General features: G+C 38.4%; 1 protein-coding gene across 2 annotated transcripts in view; it reads right to left on the bottom strand.

Moving 5' to 3' along the window:
* LOC143146776 (uncharacterized) overlaps nt 1-20,489 on the bottom strand; it is a 138,268-nt gene extending 117,779 nt beyond the window's left edge. For both annotated transcript variants that reach the window (XM_076311388.1, XM_076311389.1), the window contains exons 1-3: nt 20,281-20,489; nt 19,447-19,559; nt 18,865-18,922 (exon numbers count right to left, since the gene is read on the bottom strand). In XM_076311388.1, coding sequence (XP_076167503.1) covers nt 18,865-18,922; nt 19,447-19,559; nt 20,281-20,344 — 235 coding nt within the window. In that variant the 5' untranslated portion in view covers nt 20,345-20,489. The remainder of the gene's footprint in view (nt 1-18,864; nt 18,923-19,446; nt 19,560-20,280) is intronic.
* Between the last annotated feature and the right edge of the window lie 897 nt (nt 20,490-21,386).

Raw genomic sequence — 21,386 nt, 5'->3', positions numbered from 1 at the left:
CATCGAGGAAAATTCTGTAGTTAGAGTTTAGTTTGACATTCTGATTGCACATCGACTCGATGACACTGCACTTTTGTGTACAAGTGCAATCGGAAGGTCAAGTACCAAATTATTGTCTTTCCATTATTGATATTCTTTTCTTCTATTTTTTATTCGAGAGAAAAGAGAAAAAGAAATTTCTCACTCGAGTAAAATTCTTTAATTAAACTTGTCATCGACTCGATGACCCTGCACTTCTGTGTACAAGTGCAATCGGAAGGTCAAGTACCAAATTATTGTCTTTCCATAATCAATACTCCATTTTTTTATTTTTTATTCGAGAGAAGAGAAAGAAAGAAATTTTTCACTCGAGTAAAATTCTTCAATTAATCTTGTCATCGACTCGATGACCCTGCACATCCGTGTACACGTGTCATTAGAAGGTCAAGTAGCAAATTATTGTCTTTTCACAATCAATATTCCATTTTTTAATTTTTTATTGGAGAGAAGAGAGAAAAATAAATTTTCCACTCGAGTAAAATTCTTTAGTTAGTTAGTTAACTAATAGATAAGTAAAATACTTAACTATTAGTTAAATTCTAATAGTTAGTAATTCTTCAGTCGTCTCGATGACTCTGCTCTCCCTACTGGACGATTCTGTTCGATATCGGAAGCTTAACATCGAGCACCGAATTATCATCTTCCCGCAATTGATTTATTCAACTTCCAGCTTCATACCTTATACATACGTCACACGATATTCAAATAGATTCGGAGTTTCGTGAGTAAACAAATATTTTCGGAACGTCCCTTAAATAGGACACCGTTACATAATGGCTTAAGAAACAAGCCGGAGTTACATCTCGGGACCGATTCCTCGTGCCAGTGGAAAACAAAAAGTTGTTTTCCATTTCGCGAACGGAAGAAGCACGGTTGTCGAGATACAAAGTGTCGAAGTTTCCACGCGTGTAAACGCCGCGTACACGCGTTTACTCGTGCGCGAGCACGTGCGTGTGTAACCGGGCGATCAGCTGATCAAGGTACATAAATAGCATACCTGGATTTACCACAACTTTCTTCGTATCTCGATAATTAAGCTTCAGACGAGAAAACGATAAAAGATTTATCGATTTCTCTGTAAACAAGGAGTTGACCATAAGAAAATATCCTACAATCTTATTAACGATCCATATAACAGTGATTTTTTTGTAACGAGAATATTTATAGTAGTACTGGCAGTTAAGGGATTATTCTTTGTAAAAAAGTCGAATTTTTTATTAACAATTTATACAACAATGATTTGTCTGTATTTATAATAATACTACTATTTATAATAGTATTAATGGTTAGGGGATGATTCTTTGTAAAAAAGTCGAATTTTTTATTAACAATTTATACAACAATAATTTGTCTGTATTTATAATAATAATACTATTTATAATAGTATTAACGGTTAGGGGATGATTCTTTGTAAAAAAGTCGAATTTTTTATTAACAATTTATACAACAATGATTTGTCTGTATTTATAATAATACTACTATTTATAATAGTATTAACGGTTAGGGGATGATTCTTTGTAAAAAAGTGACTTGAAAATGTGCAGTTAAATTTTTTCAATTTTATTAACAATCTATATAACAGTGATTTGTCTGTAACGAGAATATTTATAGTAGTATTAACGGTTAGAGGATGATTCTTTGTAAAAAGTGAATTGAAAATATGTAGTCTAATTTTTTCATACCTTGATAACTAAGCTTCAGATGGGAAAACGATAAAAGATTTGATCAGGACATTGACCATAACAAAATATTCTACAATCTTATTAACGATCCATATAACAGTGATTTGTTTGTAACGAGAATATTCTTTGTTGAGAATATTTATAGTAGTATTGGCAGTTAGAGGATGATTCTTTGTAAAAAAGTGAATGGAAAATGTGCAGTGAAATTTTTTCATACGAGGCACAGTTTTCCAGAAAATTGATTTGGAAAATTTATTTCGTTGGTCTGGCCAACGCGTCTGACCATTGCTTGTTATTTCCACTTGCATTATTTCTATTTGTAAACATTGACGACGATACGGTATTATTATTCGTATTTCTTCGACCTTCGTGTCCTCTAACCAGCCAAAACCAGTTAGAACGGATAATAACGCATCACCACCGATGTTTACAAACACAAACGCAAGTAGAAATAACGAGTAATGGTCAGACACTCTGACCAAGACCAACGAACAAACTTTACAAATTAATTTTCCGGGAAACGATGCCTCGTACGAAAAAAATTTACTCGACATTTTTTATATACTTTTACACAAGGAATCGTCCGGTAATCGTTAATACTACATTTTTCGAGACCTCGTGTGTCCAGCCTCTCGAAAAAGCAATCGAACGAACAATAAGAACTCGATAATACAAATTTTGAATATAGCTGCCAGAACTTTATTTTGGTGAACGTACAATGCATTGTATTACGTACGAACAATTGCTCCGGCATTGATTTTAATTACTTGAAAATCAAATTGTTTCAATCGATTTCAATATAGATGATAATTCCGTGCAATTATACAACAATTTCTATAATTCTACCGATCTAAAATTTACGAACGAAAACGATTAATAAATTAAATAAAAAGTAATTTCCCTTCGAGATTAGAGGCACACAGGTGATACATTTAGTTTGAAATATTATTTCAAGTGCCACGACACTTATTACTTATAAATATTCATAATCAAACGACTATCGTCAGTTAAGATTTACACACGCAACGAATCAATATCTTGCGTTCGAATTTTAATTTACATATTTTATACAGTGGATAAAATAAAATGATATATATAGTGATACAAATAAACGTTTGATTTCTTCACATTCTTCAACGTTAAAAAAAAAATTTTTTTCACACTCCTCTTAAATTGCGAAGCCCCCCCCCCCCTTCTATTCTAACTTTGAAAGACACTACCTTCGACGCTAGACACTGGTAACGCGCTCCCCAAGGCCGTACGAGAAAAAAAAAGGAACGCGGCACGTGCAGAGTCACGCGACCAAAAATTTCGTAAATCTGGGTCAAACAACTCGTGACCTTCGGTGTCGCGCTTTTCAGCTTGAAAACGAACCGACGCCCCGAGATCCGTAGACGCGGTCCAGGGAAACGAGGCAAGGACGAAATTCCGCGCGAGAAGCCGCAACGGTGGCTACGTGCGACGAGCGAAACGCAGACGGTGATTTCGTACACGTAGCCGCGCATCGAAAACTCGCGGCGTCCGACGAGCGATCGACGTAACGCGCATGCGCCGGTCACGATACCGGATCACGTTGCATCCGTTCGACGGAAACGTTCGTCTAACGAGCGAAACGATTAACATTTTCTCCCACGCCGGGGACTCTCTAAAGTAAATCTCGCGTAAAATTGCGACGGTCACGGTCGAACACGCGATTCGTCGGATTCGGGTCGAGCGAAATGGTGCCGTGACGATTGACGTTCCAGGGAACCTTCTTTCTCCGACGAGACCGTGTTATCCGGTCGCGGGACGGGACCAGGAGTGGGACCACTGCCACGATTCCGTGGGTAGTCGTGTGTCGCGAATGGTACTCGGGGGTTTCATGTTCCCGAGCGTTCGAGTAGCGTTATTCGAGTAGAGTATTCGAGTACCGGTATTCGAGTGTTTGGGAATTTGAATACCGTTATTATAGTGTTTGAGAATTCGAATACCGTTATACGAGTAATTGAGAATTCGAGCACCGTTACTCGAATAGTTGAGAATTCGAATACCGTTATTCGAGTAATTGAGAATTCGAATACTGTTATTAGAATAATTGGGAATTCGAATATCGTTATTAGAACAATTGAGAATTCGAATACTGTTATTCGGGTCATTGAGAATTCGAATACCGTTATTCGAGTAGTTGAGAATTCGAATACCGTTATTCGAGTAATTGAGAATTCGAATACTGTTATTAGAACAATTGAGAATTCGAATACCGTTATTAGAACAATTGAGAATTCGAATAGCGTTATTGGAACAATTGAGAATTCGAATACTATTATTCGAGTCATTGAGAATTCGAATACTGTTATTAGAACAATTAAGAATTCGAATACTGTTATTCGAGTCATTGAGAATTCGAATACCGTTATTCGAGTAGTTGAGAATTCGAATACCGTTATTCGAGTAATTCAGAATTCGAATACCGTTATTCGAACAATTGAGAATTCGAATACCGTTATTCGAGTAATTCAGAATTCGAACACCATTACTCGAATAGTCGAAAATTAAAACAATATTATTCGAGTATCTAGAATTGAAATATTCGAGCAGAATTAAAACAATGTTATTTAAATATTTAGAATTGAACTATTCGAGCACGCGGTTATCATTATTCAAGCATTTAAGCATAAGTATATATAAGTATTCGAATATTTGAAAATGAATGCAAATTCTATTATTCGAACATTTCAGCCTACAGATATTACTTTCGAATATTTTAGTGTCCAAATAACATTATTCGAATATTTGAATACTCAAATATCATTATTCAAATACTATTGTTCGATTATTTGAATATTCATACATTTGAGAATTCAAATATTTGAACATGTATCATTATTTGAGTATTTGAGTATTTGAATGTACAAGTATTCGAATAGTTGAGCACTAAAATATCATAATTCAAATATTTGCCTACTCGACTATCATCATTCGAATGTTAGACTATTCGAATATTTGAGTATTCGAATAATTGAACACTCAAATATAATTCAAATATTTGACTGCTCGACCATCAAAATTCGAATGTTCGATTATTCGAGTATTTGTGTACCGTTATAAAAATATAATTATCCGATGGAAAAATTGTTTTACAATTTTCTCGCGACTGAAATACTTCTCTACAGATCGTACGATAAAAAAGCAAATTCGACTCTTTACGATTTTCGAGCATCGTGCGCTGCCACGCGCGCGCGTCCTCGCGTGAATGCAGCTGACACCGGAGAACTATACTCGCACAGCGATACCCGAGAAGGGAGGTTTCAATCATAGTCGACTCTGTACACCTTGACGCACGACTAGGACGACGACAACCAGTTTTCTAACTGTATAGGCGTTCGTTGATGCAACGCGCGCGCGCGCGCGCGTTCCACGACCGGATCGTAGAAATCACTCATTGTTTACCATACTCTTAGAGGCAACCGACAATTTAATACCACGCGTCTCTGGAAGATACTTCCCTACACTGATGGATTCCGAATCCGTAGACTCGATGGCACCCCAACTGACCAAATTACAACGTTTAATCCAGCCCCCTCGACGTTCGAAACACCGATTTGTTATATGCAAATTTGTAGAAAGCTCCTCGAAGCAGGAATTCGGAGAAGTTTCGAAGCGTATACGAGGTATTTAGTATCATGACGATGCAAACTACATCGAATATCTCGGCAGGGATTTAGGTTACGCAGAAACCGTACTCGTCGACGAGATAATTCATCAAACGTGTTTGGATATATCGAAAGAAATTTCTGAGAAAGTTCAAACTTTCCATGGATATTTATTTTACACAAGGTAGAGTTAAACTTTAATCGAATGAACTATTTTTCGGATTTTCGCGAAAAGTAGGTATGGTTATTTGTTAAAATAACAAATACGATGAATAATTATTTATCTCGAAGAAAGATATTTAACTAAGACACAATGCAGGACAAGTATTGCGGGAAGAAATCTACATCGACGATCGAACGAGAAAAGAGTTACAAGTGGTATTGGGTCAGACGTTGCGTTTTAGTCAGACTTCGTAAGGTCTGTTCAAAACTACTCGACACCGTCCACATTCTACTTACTCACGGAACCACATTCCCTTTACGTTGAGCCTGATTTTTCTTTCCCCATACAATACGAGCCATTTACACACTACTTTTTCAGCAACGAAATAGTTGCTGTAAAATACAATGGAAAAAAGTTGAGAAATAAAACATCCTAATTTAAAGAATTTTATATTATTTTATTAACTATAAGATTCACTGTAACCTTATTATAAAGCTTGTAAAGAAGCTCCAACACGCCATAGTGAGGCACTAAGTGAAAACACTAAGAGATACAACATTTTCTAATATGTTTAATCTATTGCGGTCTTAATGGCACGTAAAGATCAAAATAAATCAAACTTTATTAACAAATATGATAACATTTTCATGAACAAACTCGACCAATAATAGAAAAAAGTTTATCTTTCCATTAGTATTATTTCACTGGCACAAACATTTGTTTTATAGCATATTGACATTAATCGCTTCCCTGGTTCCAAGGGAGACGCCCCCTAGTAGTGGGGATAAACTTTTCACATTTATCGCGTACCTCGGTTTCACAATTATCGTGTGCCTAAGTTTCACATTTATAGTGGACCTCGATTTTCACAATTATTGCGTACCTCGTTTTCACAATTATCGCGCACCTCGAGATTTTCACACTTATCGTGTACCTCGATTCACAATTATCGCGTACCTCGATTTTCACAATTATCGCGTACCTCGGTTTCACAATTATCGTGTGCCTAAGTTTCACATTTATAGTGGACCTTGGGTTTCACAACTATCGTGTACCACGGGTTTCACATTTACAGTGGACCTCCGGGGAGAAGCGAGCTCCGGTCTGTCGAAGCATCGTGGACGAAACGTCCGGCTACTTAACGCGAGTCTGACCAGTGAGCATTCTAGATCAAACGTTCGAGTTTCCTTCTCGCGCGCGAGAAGGTTCGGTGAAATTCCTGAAATTGTTCCGTTTCCCCTGCAACGACGTGGAACGCCGCTCTTCCTCGTCGTGGCGTGAAAGTAAATTCGATTAGCGTCGGCCACTTTCCACTCGCTACGGGGTAAATTCGATTGACGCCGCGATAAGATCGAACCATTAGCGGCGGAAAACGCGTTGTCTAAATTGCTTCGCGCGCATAAACTGGAGCACTCGGCAGGACGCTCGCTACGGAAGAGGATCGCGGACGTGCGCTCCGACGAAACTCGACACCCATCCATTGCCGCGTCGACAGCCAATCCATGTCGAAACCATCTACGAACCCTACGACCTCTCGATCGCGCGCGAAAAAAAAAAGAGAGACCCGGCGAGCGATCGAGTGGAGTCGAACGCGCGTACGTTGTACGTCTAAATTTCGACTTCACGGACCACTCGACGTGGACCACGATCGCGCGGGGTTACGGATCGTTCGAATCGCTTCGAAATAAATCTTCACTGGAATTTTTCCCAATTTCGAGAACTCGGTACGGGGACGTGAACCGGAGACGAGGGAGGAAATTTTATTTCAATAAAGGACGACAAACGAAGCCAACTTAAATTGTGATTAATAATTAAAATGAATTCCGTGTAGTAGAGTGTACACCCGCTTTTGTATCAGAAAACCTGTACGATATAAGGTAACAGATCGGCTAACTTTACACGGATAAGTTCATGTTACAGAGATATTCAGCTGCACATTTGTTGTGTACAGTGTATTTACGTAAACGCGCGAAAACAAATGTACCGATTGGTTTTTACTTGCAGTAGAGATTATTGAAATATTAAGAGATTATTGTATTTTATAATTTATCTTCCGTTTCTGGTATCATATTCCTTCAGACTCTCCAAACATGACTATAATTTATATACGTATATATTTATTTCGATCTTCTTTTTGAAAATAAAATGTCCTCTAGTGTTATACATTTCTAATTTTGCAAACCAAATACTAGTGACGAAAAGTGTAAAATATGTAAAAATAAAAATTCCTATACGTAAATAAACAAAATTCATTCGTGTAAAAAAAAAAATGAACAATATAAAGAAAGGCGTGATAAAACTATTGAACAGACATATAACAAAATCGTAAATAAATTCTTCGAATTAAATAATTTCATTAAATTGTAAACAATCATTTAAGTGTAAATAAAATTTTATTTACAGACAAATTCGTGTGTTTCATGCATTGCACAGTTTTATGTACATGTACGCATATACCCGTATTCATTAACTCGATTATCAGAGACGGATACACAAAATGCGTGTACTGTAAAAAAAAAAAAGGAAAATAAGTTCTAAAAGGAACTATGAATCGTATCGAGTGAAGCATTTTAGTGAATCTTCGTAGACCCTGCAACTATAAAAAACTCACTCGACGTTCTCCACATTCCCCTGACTCATGGTACAATATTCTTCTCATGCGGAAAGTAATCGTTCTTTCTCCTTAAAATACACGCCTATTTTACCAGACGGCCCTGATACGTAACAAATGGTTTCACAATGAATAAATTAATTTTAAGCCGGAACAATTTCAAGCCAGATGAAACTTTCACCCGAATAACATTTATCTTCGATTAATTTCTCCGTTCGGATAAAACTGTACTCGTTTTTATTCGTTGTCTAAATAAAACCGTGCCCAACCCTACTGCTGCCGTGTTTACGCGCGAAGCGTCCGAGTTACTGTTTACACTTTTTTATTTTACCAATCGGCGAGCGCGCACAGTCACGGGATACGCGTCGCGGTCATCGGTGTAATTCCCTGTTTACAGCGCGCCGCGCGAATTGTCGCGCAAGCTCGTTCCCGTTAAACCCGGCGTAATTCGCTGAAGAAATTGTCGGTTGGCTCGATCTTCTAAAAATACAAGAGGAAAATTCGTATCCACTTACGGGGTGACCCGATAATCAAACGGGCGGTGCTCGACGACGGCCGATGCGCGCCAAGTATAAATATTTTCCAACGATCTATTTTTTTCTCCCTTTCACCCTACGTTTTCACGCCCCGTATCAAACACCTACACGCTCGCTCGCCACCTCTCTTTCTCTCCGCGACAGACGCTGCTGCGCGCGACGGCTGCGTACGTTCTTCCACCGTTACCGGCTCTCCTCGTTTTTTCCTACTTCCTCCTCTTCCGACCGTTCGCAACGGCATCCAGTAATTGTCTCGTGCTCGCGGTGCGTGCAACTTCTCTTCCTTATTTTCCACGCGGAACACCCGCTCGTGCTTGAACCACGGAAAATGATACCCTCGAATTTGCCATCGGGACTCGATTAACCGTTTTCGAGCGATTTCCTTCCGCCTCCATGTCGCTCCAGCGACTACACATCGCCGAAAAAGAAAAAAAAGCGATGCCCCCTGTTCCGGGACAGTAGTTCTCAACCGAAGTGAGGCGGAAATGGACAGAATTTTATTCGAACAGACGAATATTCGCGACGTTTGTACTTGTTTTATATTAGTTTGCTTTTTATCATTTCTCTTTCTTACCAACGTAATTACAATTTTATACATTTATCTTCATTTTCAATAAATAAAGTCGGATTTACTTTTCCTTTTTTCTTTCTCTTCATTCTTTCGTTGTGCATTCTTGTTGCATCGTTTTCAAGGTTATGTTAATAACAGCATATAGCCGTGCCTTTCTATCGAACGTATACTTCGTTCTTTTCTGGTTTTCTTTTTTTATTTCTTCCCTCGATACGATGTTATTGTTTCCTTCATAATGTATGCAATTTTGGTACAATAAAAGAATATTATTATTACTACCATTATCGAATTGAACAGTTTCGTTCAATCGTTGTGAAATATAATATTATATTTCATATATAAAATCCTAATTTTTCTTCCACGAGTAACGGACAAAGAATTGTTTATCCTCTATTCGCTATTCGAAATTGTTATCCAGATAAGAATTTTAGATAAGAATTTTTTAGTCTAAGAAACGACGATAGAAATTCTCACAGTTGTACGACGTTTGTTCGATAGAATCTGTACTTTTTAATTATCTACAACTGTTTCTAGTTTACCGACCGGGATCACACTGAATTATACTTACACTTTTTAAACGCAACAAAAATTACGCGTATTACAGATGACGATCGTTCAAAGTTAAATATTGAAATTGACCTTTGAATTCTTGATTATATACAACGCTGCTCGAAAGTGCTTGTTGAAAGCTTTGAAAAACATTTCAAAGAAAATTATCGCGAACAATTATGAATGAGAAACCCTTTTCAGAATAGTTTCCTGAGTGGAAAAACACCGAAAGTAAAAGAAACCTCGATTAAACTTTCTTGGCGACAGAAATCTTCCAACGGAAGTAAAAAATGCTGAATTGCACGGATACTGTCTAAAAAAGACTGAATATTCTCTTTCAACGAACGCGATGAAGTTTCTATTTTATTTACACAGCAACTGCACGCGAAACTAGTTCTTCTACTGCTAATAATAATAAAAATAAATATCGAACAACTCTTGAGTTCGATCTACAATTAAAATTAACTTCCACCGGCATTAATTTTGTACATTTCTGTTCGTCGAATTAATTTATTCTTATTTCAGGATAATAAATTTAATGACTACAAATATTATACTTTTTCCCACTCTAAATAGGTAATAAATGTTAACATATATTAATCAAAACCTGTTTTTGATTTAATATATCGAGCACCACATTATTCATGAGATCACTGTAACAAATGTCTCCTTATAAATAAATTAATAGATACTTTCTGCTAAGTGGTACTTGACCTAATCCTATGGTAGTTACGTGGTACACGAAAAAGAATTGGAGAACCGCTACACTAAGTAGTTAACCCCTTAAATTGCAGAGTGCACCGTACGATGCAATTGTGAAATCACAAGCTATTGCAAAATACAGCAACTGAAGATTATTTGGTATTTGTAAGTATATAAATATAGTAATAATTGTCTATATGTAGCAATAAATTCTTTACGGAGAGGGGGAAGGGGCATACGAAGAAAATTATGAAAATTTATACAAAAAAAGAAATATAAGAAACAGGGAAAAAAATGAAAACTAACAATTTAAAATTATAAATTTGTTCTTAAGATTTGCTAACTTTGAAGGTGTACATAATGTTATTCTACTTTCTAAACTAGTGTTTCTTAAATTGTAGAGGTGTTTGAAGCCCCAAATGGTTTCCATTAAATATATTAAGTTTTTATTTTTTTGAAAATTTATTAAAGATTATGAAAAATAATTTTAATTTAAAAATTAATGTTTCAAAACAAATAAAAAGTTTATTTCATTCTTATTAAAAACGCTCATTGAAAAGGTTCTTGCATCGGCAATAAAAACGTCAAAGAAGAAACTGGAAACTGAAAAGCTTGAAAGTTCGAAGCAGATGAAATTTTTTGCATAGATTTATCAACACTATTTTGTACTTATAATATATTCATTACTATTTACCCTTCTTCCTTTAAAATTAATAAAAGACAACAACGGTTTCAGTTTTACCTGAAAACCAAGTTATAGCAAGGAGACGTACACATTTATTTGAATTAGAAGAATAATATATAGTAAATTTTCATTCAAAAAGTAACATCAAGCGAATTAAAATTTTTGAAACATATGTACAATTTTTCAAAAAGCCTTTTCAAAAAATATTAAATATAAACGATGACACCGTTTCAAAGAAGTTCGTGCACTTATGTATGCCTACTCTCATCCCCAAATGGATCCTTCACAATTTTGTTCAGATTAAAATAGACTACGTAACGGACATCGATTTCTGGTCTTGCCAAAGGAGGTCGTGATCCGGACCATTGCTTTTTTGAATAGAACGGAGGTCAATTCGTGGAGGCCCATGTATATACCAGTGATTCTTAACCACTGTGCTATGAAGCCAGCTATATTTCATCGTCTAAAGATCTATCGAGTTTCTATCTTTTATAGTATTCAATATTACCATTCCTAAATAATATCTAAACCAGGCAAGTCAAACTTTTACAATAGTCAAGAATGTTCAGAGATCCCTTTTCGCAGTCAAACATGCCTAGGATTGAAAAGAAAAAAATAATTTCCTCGAAAATACACAAAGTAACCATTTGTAAAAAGGTGTAGGTACGATAAAAAAGAATTTATCTGAAATCACATTATTTCGTATTTTGTTTCAAATACGTAACAGCGTTCCGCGTACTCAGAAACGTCGAAATTTTTTATAAAATTACAAATGATAAAATTGCGAAATTTTCAATATTAAAGAAGCTATTAATCGGTTAATCAGTCGAGTGTATTATTGTCATTCGTTGTTGAAAAAAGTTGCTCGAATGTGCAACTAAAAATCCATTATGCAAATGACGAAAGTTCGCGCAATAAAACAAAAGTAACGACAAAAAGGTCGAGTACAAAAGCTAGCGGATCGGTCGGTGTGTTCGACATGCCTATTATACCATGAGCCTGTAGATTAAGAATCTTCTTCGAGAAACTATGCCGCGAGGTTAAAAAGGTTAAGAACCACTGGTCTATACAAACAAACGCGGAGACAGTGGATGTATCTGGTCAACCGTTTTTGTTTTTTTTATATAAAGAATCACTCGTTCGACCGTTACGAAGGGGAGTGTGGAAAGTGTCTCGGAGGAGGAAGAGGCGATTCCTGGAAACGATGCGATGGCGAGCCAGCGATTTGAAAACAAAGTCGAAACGCGACACGCACGTCGATACGCGTCGTGCGCCGACCGACTGTTGCTCCCCGTCGGCAAAACATTCGCGTCGATCGCGCGATAAGCAAATACGTTTGCACACGCTCCGTCCATCGAGCTGCCAGTGTACGACTCTGTGTTACCGCTACGGTTGTCGCTTGGTGTAAAATAATTATTAAGCGATAATATCGATCCTATTGCTTCGTTCTTTATTATCGAACGTTTCAACCAATTTACCGCTGCACCGCGTACACAATAGTATTTAGACCAATGACCGCTGGGAGGTATGACACACCGTTGGAAAGCTTACAAGCAGGGGAGTCCAACGAGGATGATATTTCAAATTTATCCTACTTAAAAAATACAGGATGAAATGTATAGATCCGACGACGGTCACGCTCTTGTCTAATTCTGTAAACACTGATTCGATCTTGTGAAGTAATTGTGAGATTAGTAACGGTAAGAATACTATGGTAATAATAAAAGGAATTAATACGATAACCAATGCGATGTTACCGACGGAATGATCGGCAACCGTTTATTAGTGAAACTTAACGGTTGCGAAGCAATTGATTATAATACATCGAACAAATTTTTGTTTATTTCTGTCTCCGGGTCATCGGGGTGCAATGAACTTGCTCAATTATTTTTTCTGTTGTGTATACGTTATAAAAAAGTGGTTAAAAAAGTGAGAAGATAGTACCTTGACAAGTTCACCCCTATATTTTCTGAACGGGACACGTTTGCGGTAACCGTGACCACCCTTGTTGGACTCTACTTATAAGCTTTCCAACGGTATATCATATCCCCCCTCTCTAGCTTAAATACTATACTGTGTATTATATTATTTATTTTTTGGTCTTCTTCGGCAATAAAACAAAGAACTAGAATAAAATAGAGATGATAAATTTTGTATCTAAATAGGTGATGAACTACTTTGGATAAGTTATTTGTTCAGTAAAAATTAATATTTGAATTGTACAGTTCAATTGTATTTCACGTTAAATGAATCAAAGATTATCCGAATAACTGGCAAACGGACAAATATTGCAAATATATTGTATTTATATGAAATATAAATAATGATATTCTTCAAATAATGATCATGACTGATGATGAAACTAAATATTCGTGCCATTTGTTCTTGTGTAAATAACCTACCTACCTAAACCCGTTTGTGAATAGGCGATTGTATTTCGTCTCCTTCGATACACGGGTTACATAAGAGATCGAAGAAAAAATTATATTTTTTCAATATAAGTTCTAATAGAAATCTTTGATTTAAAAAAGATTTTGGATTAATGTAGTACCTTTGGAGAAAAATTTGTACTAAATAATATTCAATATATGTTACAATAAAAAAGTGTAACTTGGATTAAAAACTTTTTTGTTATTGACAAATAAAACAACTGTACCTGTTACATTTCTATTCTTTATAAATTCTAATCAAACTAAAACTTGTATTTCCCATCGAAACGTATAATACGAAAACTATTTAAAAAAGTTCAATTCGAATCGTTGAAATGGTATATACGTATTAAAAAAGTTTCACAATTGTTTCGACCTGTGGTTTACATTAATAGCATTGTAATCGTCCGTGGATAATTTTCTTGCTTAGATTGTAAAATTTTACGATATCGCAATTAGGTCAAACAACGTATGTAGACAGTTTATTCAATTCCTAATGGCATTTGATTAAATCAATTTCTCGTCCGTAATAACATCAAATATTTAAAACCGTGCAGTAAAGGCATTAATTTAATTGGTAATAATATTCGTTATTGTGTAACTTTATTTCTCCACGTACCTTACTTTTACTGTATTTTTTAAATAGAAAATTGTCTCGTAAACTAAGTTCAGAATCCTAAAAAATTTAACTCTCATACCCGAGAAACCTTACACTTATTCCCACAAGGCAGCGAAACTACTATATATCTAAAAGATAATTTGTGGATCCATCTGCCCGCTTCTGTTCATAAAGTACTCGCTCATGAGTTTGCCTCTATATCGCAAGCTCTCTTACCCGTTCACCAATTATCCAAGGAAGCTCACGAAGCCAGAAACAAAGGCCTCAAAAGTTTCGTTGAAATTTCACTCGGAGAACTTCAAGAGCAGGTACAAACGAGGATCTGTTACACATGCTCCTTATTTCGTCAAACACCAGTTCCCTCATTCGCCTAGTACGATAAACAGATTTTCCTTAGAGGTCGCGTAGTTCCTCAAAGTGCTAAAGATATCTTTTAATTAACCAGTTTGACGATACTTTCTTTTTTTACCAATAAATTAAATTCTTTGTAAATTATTTCCGCAAAAATGATTTAAAAAATTATAAAATATTCAATTCTTCGAATAGCGAAAAATATAAATAAATTCCACTCCTTCGCTGCGATAAACAAATTTTCGATGATTCTTTACTTTTGCTAGTAAATTGAATTCTTCATAAATTTGTTTTCGTAAGAATTATTAAAACAATAACGAAATACCGAATTCCTCGAATAGCAAAGAAATTCCACTAACTCGTGAAAAAAGCACTAGTAGAATTGATTATGCGTTTATTAAGATGTTGGTTATCGAAACTTTTACATCGTTTTGTATGCGCAATGCGTTGCACTTTTCTTAGAAATTAATTATGTTTATATGCGGAACGTCGATGCATCTATCGTTCGCATTTTGACCACGCTCCACAAATCTTCACGCCACTGTGCGCTATGGCGATCGCGAGCGATTTTTATCGTGAAACGCGCGCCTTAATCCCGCCGCTGGCTGTGAATCGACGCAGCGATTTCGTTATCGATTCCGAGCGCGGACCCAAATACCCGACTCGCGATTAAACCTTAATTCGACGCGCTTTTACGAGGCCCCCTGCTCCCCTCCCACCACTGCCGCTAATGGATGCATTTTTTCGCCCTTTGTGAAGTCGCTCGACCATTAAAGGTTATTCGCTTCGGAAAGAGTCGGTTAATTATCAAGTCCATCGAAAACGTAGTCGCCGGTTCGTCTGTCGTAAACCTAATTGCTCAATAATGTCCGCTGTCGATCGTAATTATGAACGCATTATGCGTAACGTTAATGCTAAGAATATCGAAACGAGTCGAACAAATTCCAAGTTTATGTTCCGCGTTCGAAACGATTAATACGAGGATTTCTGTAAAAAGTCCTCCGACGATCATTATTGCGTGACTAATTTTCATGAAACAAGTGTACATTGATACATATTTTAAAATACGAACACGTTTCTCGTAATATTTACGAAATTCATCCGGTGCGCGTTAAAGGTACACGGTATGTGCATATGTACACATCGTCACCTGTCTGTCTAGACATTATCGTGTTTTTGACGACGTAAATAAAGTTTCTCGATTGATATTTTTGCGCGTCGAAACTCTTGAAACATTATTTCCTTGCGTTATAACAACTATTGTTATAAAAAGAATCGTACCTCCGGTTATACAAATTAATATTACGTACACGAATATAGTTGTGAAACTCTACAAGTTTCAACGTGCCTACAGAATATCATCATTCGACCTCTATGTTTACCCGACGCCCCAAGGGAGACACCCTTGTAAATTGATAGGCTCTGTTCAGAGTTCATGATATACCATCCATGCAATGTTCTCAGTTCGTGTACAAATGGTAGGAAGTAAGGAGTGCATTAAAATTGGTACACGTGACGCCCTGAACCCACATTAGTACGGCGGTCAACGTGTTAATTAGCCAAATTAAGAAAAGTAACCGTGAAACCTCGAATTAATAACCTTATAAAACTTTTAGGACTGAACTCGTTAAATCATAACGACACAGTACCGTACTGTATGTACATCGTATGTAATACGCGAATATTTCATAAATAAATAATGACTAACAAACAGTGTAATGTCGATCGGTACCAAAATTTTAATTCACAATGCACCGAATGATCGTCGAGAAGAACGAGAAAAAATGAATCGAACGTCGATTCAGCGCAACTTCAATACCCTCGAACAAATCCATTTTCACCGTCGCACCCATGCTCGACTTGGTTTTATTGCGGCCCCGAAAACGCGAAAGAGCGAGAACGGAAGATAAAAATGGGAAAAAGAACGAACCCCGTCTCCTCCTATCTGGTGACACAAGCGAAACGTGGTTCGACAGTTCAACGACGTGTCCGTACAATACTCAGCTAATTCCGAACTTTTAGGCGTCTACGAATTTGCATTCATTTCAGTCGCGACGAAATCTTTTAACTTGCAAAACATTCGCAACGACGAACTTCTTGAAGGCAGCCCGTTACTTCGAATTGAACCTGAGACTATTTTTCGAGTGAAACGAAATCATCGAAGAACATGGAACACGATCGTAGAAAGCAACGGTTTTCCATTCATTCACGATTAATTCTTTTCTCTTTCTAAGCAATTGTAAGTTAGGCTAGATAGCAGCGCGGTTAAACCTTGCCCATTACACCACTTTATACGTATACTTCGTTTATGGTGTAATAAAGACACTGCTTCATTATTATGCATATTATCGATTAATAGACACGACACGTTCCATTTCTTAACGCGTTTAAGGTTACGCACGAAAAGAGCAACGAAACGACCCAATAGTCGCATCCGACACCGATCGCCTCTCTAACCCAGAAACTGCAACCGTGACGGATTCCTCGTCTCTGTTTTCGCGTACGGAGCACGGCTATTAACGTGTCACGTAAAACGATGACACATTACTCGGTCGTGCGAGCCTACGTCTTCGAACAAACACGGCCACGAAAACTTATTTCTCCCGGTCGCCCGAGATAGGGCCCGTATACAACGCGAACACTAATCGCGATTGCGCACGACCGACGAAACGCGGCCTTAAAAACACCGTTCGCCCAATTACGCTCCGCGAAATACAGTTGTTCCACGAAAATAGGGAAAGCATAACGCGAAATCGGGGACCGTTTTATCGAGTTGGAATTTAATGACAAGTTACGGAACACCCACTAGCGTCGCGCGAAATGTCGATCTATAGAGTACAATTTGGATAAACGGTACCTTAAAAATTACGATACCGCCTGCTTCGAACGCGTACGAATAGAAAGAGGAGCAATCACCTTCCGTATCGACAGGGATCCAGCGAAGGTTATCGACGATTAACGGTAACACCGGTCAGAAATCGTGAAACGATTCCGGACCTCGGTGAACACGCATCCTCGGGATCCTAGCAGGCTCGTCCGCGTACCCAGCTGCCATCTGGTTCGTCGTCCCGTTTCCCTCGACCGGTAACGCGACCGGGACCGCGAGCAACAAGAAAACACAGACACGGGACACGCACGGCGGACACCAAACCACGAATCCGCGAAACAGAACGCACAGCACTGGTGGACGCACTCGCGCGAACTCGATGCTTCCTTCCTGGTTACGCGAACGGAACCGCGGCGCATCAAGCTGCCATCACGGCGAATCCTGCACTGACTATCGTCGTTCGCGAAACAAACACACACACATACACACACGCACGCGAGAGGTTAGGTGGAAGGTAAGAGCGCGCGGAATGCCGCGGAACCGCTGGCACGTATGGACGGTTCCGTACTAGCGAGGACGGAGCGTGACAGCGGATACATTCGAAGGTTAGATTCACTCGATTCCTGTGTGCGCTGGAGGCCTCTCGCCGAGTTCTCTACGTGACCCTCCCCCCCTCCCCCAACTTCTGGCCCCCCTCTATCGTCGTCACGATTACAGACGAGCGGCGACCTGAACGTTTGCCTGGCGAACGCCGGAATCGTACGAGGAAACACGAAATCAACCGACGATTTACCTGTCCGCATGTTCGAATGCTGAGGAGTCCGCGATTCTATCGGCGAAATCATTTAAAGGGAATAATCTTCGACTCGTTCCGATGATTGACCGATTTATGCAGAAAAATGGTGCTTCTGTTCGTGGGGTTAACAGGTTATGTGCAACAACGTAGTCAAGTGTAATCGGAAGATGGCGGGATATGTTCGAATACAATTGCTTCAAAAAATAAATATACTCGATCTCGGGTGCTGAATGTCTCTATCCGTATATAACACGCGTTGAATCTAATATCGAGAGAAGAATCTCTGGATAAATATACCAAAGGTGCGAGAAATCTGCGTAACTGTGACGCAGATCGAATTCACTCTCGTCAGTCGCCCGAAAAGGTGCCGCAGATCGACTATGATATCGAAAATCGATACCACTCGATGTTTCTAATCTTTCGATGTAACATGTTTATCCTCTTTAACGGTCCATTTTACCCGTCGATTTTTTCTCGCGTGTATGTGTGTGTGGCGCCACTTGCGAGAAATTATTCGAAACGTTCGCTCGACGTGCTACAAGATCGCGCGAAAGAGAAAATATCGATCAACGATCTGCGCAACTTCGCGCTGTTTGAATTTAGTCGTACCACTACAATTATTTCCCATTTTCGAACTTATACGAATATAAAGATTTTTGTAGAAACACTCACCCCTTCTGTTCCCGCTCCTCCTCCGTATTCGCAGGCATATCGTTCGCGACTCGATGCACTGAGAAAAGAAAGAAACGATTTGATTAATCGAAGGACCGACGGTTTCATTTATCAATTCTTATCCTCATTTGTAATTAGTAAAACAAATGTAACGATGACCACATTCTTGATATTTATGGATAAGAAAAAACATATTCTAGACATGTATAAATAAATAAGTACATAATAGTTAAGCCTTTGACGTTGATCCTAAGTTGGCCAAATTCCATTTTTTTTTTAGAGGCAGGTCATACAAGATTTCAACTTTTAAGGCTAGAATTTTTTTTATAAAGTACAGTATTAGATAAATGTATTCAGACAAACAGTTTCTATATTCTCTTCAAAATGACTCACATTTTCGGTTATTATTAAAATATCTATAAGTTTGTTAAAATCATCTAAATTTGGCAAAAAAATTGATTCATCATTCTCTTCTCTGTACATCAACCTTTTTTGTACCTTATATAAGTGAGTCGTGTGATTACCATCGTCAAAGGATGAAAGTACGAATTAAAGTTTTCCCAAGAAACAAACATTAAGTACCTTGTTTATATATTGAGTGACTTCGGATTGACTGGCATTCTCCAACGTGCTACCATTAACTTGTAAAATTTCATCTCTCACCTCCAACGTGTCCGCGTTGTCGGCCGGCGAACCTGCGCCATATTTAAAAAGGTTCAAAAGTTAGTGAGACACAACTTTAAAAAAGATTCGATAACAATATTTTAGAAAAAATTCTCAGACCCATAGAGTTTACTATTCACAGAATGCATTATAGACGTGATACAAAACAGCAAAAAAAAAAAAAAACTAGTGCAGTTTGACGGACAGAATGTTCGATGGAAACGAAGCTTGTCAATTCCAGAATCAGTAGAAAATAAGCGTGCTAGATCAGACAGGTAGATACGCATGACACACGATGAAACGAACGATCCAATTATGCATTTCGAATACCAATGATTTTACACGATGTATCGTTTCAAAAATGAAATAGAAATAGAAATAGAAATTTCAGAGCGAAGACGTAGTTAAATGCCGACTTTGTTCGCGCTCATTAAACGGCACAGACCATTGCTAATTAAAATGAAAATAGTTTGTCGCTCTGCAATGGTAAACGAAGTGCGTATTGTCTATGTAACGACGCAATCGATGCCGTTGATTCGAATCTGTTAATTTTTTATTCTTAATTTCTTATCGTATAAAACATTTTCATAAAAATAACGATAGTAAAATTAACGATGCAAGAAATTTGAAATATTCGACCGATAACACGGTTAGAATACCCAGGGAACAATACATCCAGATGCTTGTTCCCTCAGGTACTCGTGTAACCGATTTATCCCGATATCTATAGCACTGGACGCAATCGATGCTCACCGTACAGTTTGATCTTGTCATTTTGGTTGATCAGTATGATAATGTATCCCACTAGATCGACCATTTTCGCTGGCTTCGATGGTAGACGCTGGTCTACTCGATCAGAAGTGGAGAGCGACGTTGCTTCAGGCGAGTGTTGACGGCGGCGTGCGCGATTACAGCCCCATCATCGCCGAAAAAACGATTCGCCGATATTAACGTCGTTACCGCGTGCCATTCCTTCCGTTTCCTCTCGCATCTTCGCTTCGCGTTCGATGGTACTATCGACCTCACGCGACCTACTTTTCACCGACAATACCTATGTTTCCTATAAACGTAAACGCGCATCTTTCTCCCGTTCTCGTTCCTCCCGGTGTTCCCGTCGGCTCGAAATTTCGAACGGTCCGACACACAGTTTCCGATCGGTTAATCGTAATTGGTGGGAAACAACGGTCGACCAATCGCCCGGGAATTTCAAACTTCACTAACGGATTACTAAGGCAGTCGTGCCAGTCGCGTACACCGATTAACGACTAAAAACAATAACTAACGACGAATATTTCTTACGAGTGTTTTACTATAGAACACGTTAACATTGGCCTCTCTCTGAGCTGATCATTCCTTTCAGTGCGCGCTGTTAGTAGTGTGCTTCCCGAAAGTAACCTCTCGTCACTTTCGACGCGGACTGCGAGAATCCGAGGAACGTGTACCTCGACGAGTGTCCGAAGATTCTGTAATGTGTTTCCAACGACTGTCTCTCCACTCTCAGGGGTATCTTGGCGCGAAAAGTCCAGGAGGAAACCCTCGCCGGGGCCCCGTGTGTATGGGCCCCCCTACATCCTCGTAATGATGTTCTCTTCCGCGAACGATCCACCGAGCTCAGAACTCCCGATGTCCCGGCCTATTGATCAGAGCTTTTACCGAACTCATCTTCTCGCTCGATTCAATTATCCTGGTTCCTTGCATCCTGGAACGCACGGTTCGTCGCGAGTGGCATTCGGAAACCGCGAGGATGCCTCGATTCGACGAGACGGGATCAGCGCCAACTATCCACATGATACCTTCCGTTCGATTCCTTCGACTCGAGCTTCCAATCAAATGCACATCCTCCGTGGATATCTCGTAAC

The sequence above is a fragment of the Ptiloglossa arizonensis genome, chromosome 5 (genome assembly GCF_051014685.1).
Source record: "Ptiloglossa arizonensis isolate GNS036 chromosome 5, iyPtiAriz1_principal, whole genome shotgun sequence".
Taxonomy (NCBI): domain Eukaryota; kingdom Metazoa; phylum Arthropoda; class Insecta; order Hymenoptera; family Colletidae; genus Ptiloglossa; species Ptiloglossa arizonensis.
The sequence above is the reverse complement of the archived record's forward strand: the minus strand, read 5'-3'. Positions and strand labels throughout refer to the sequence as shown.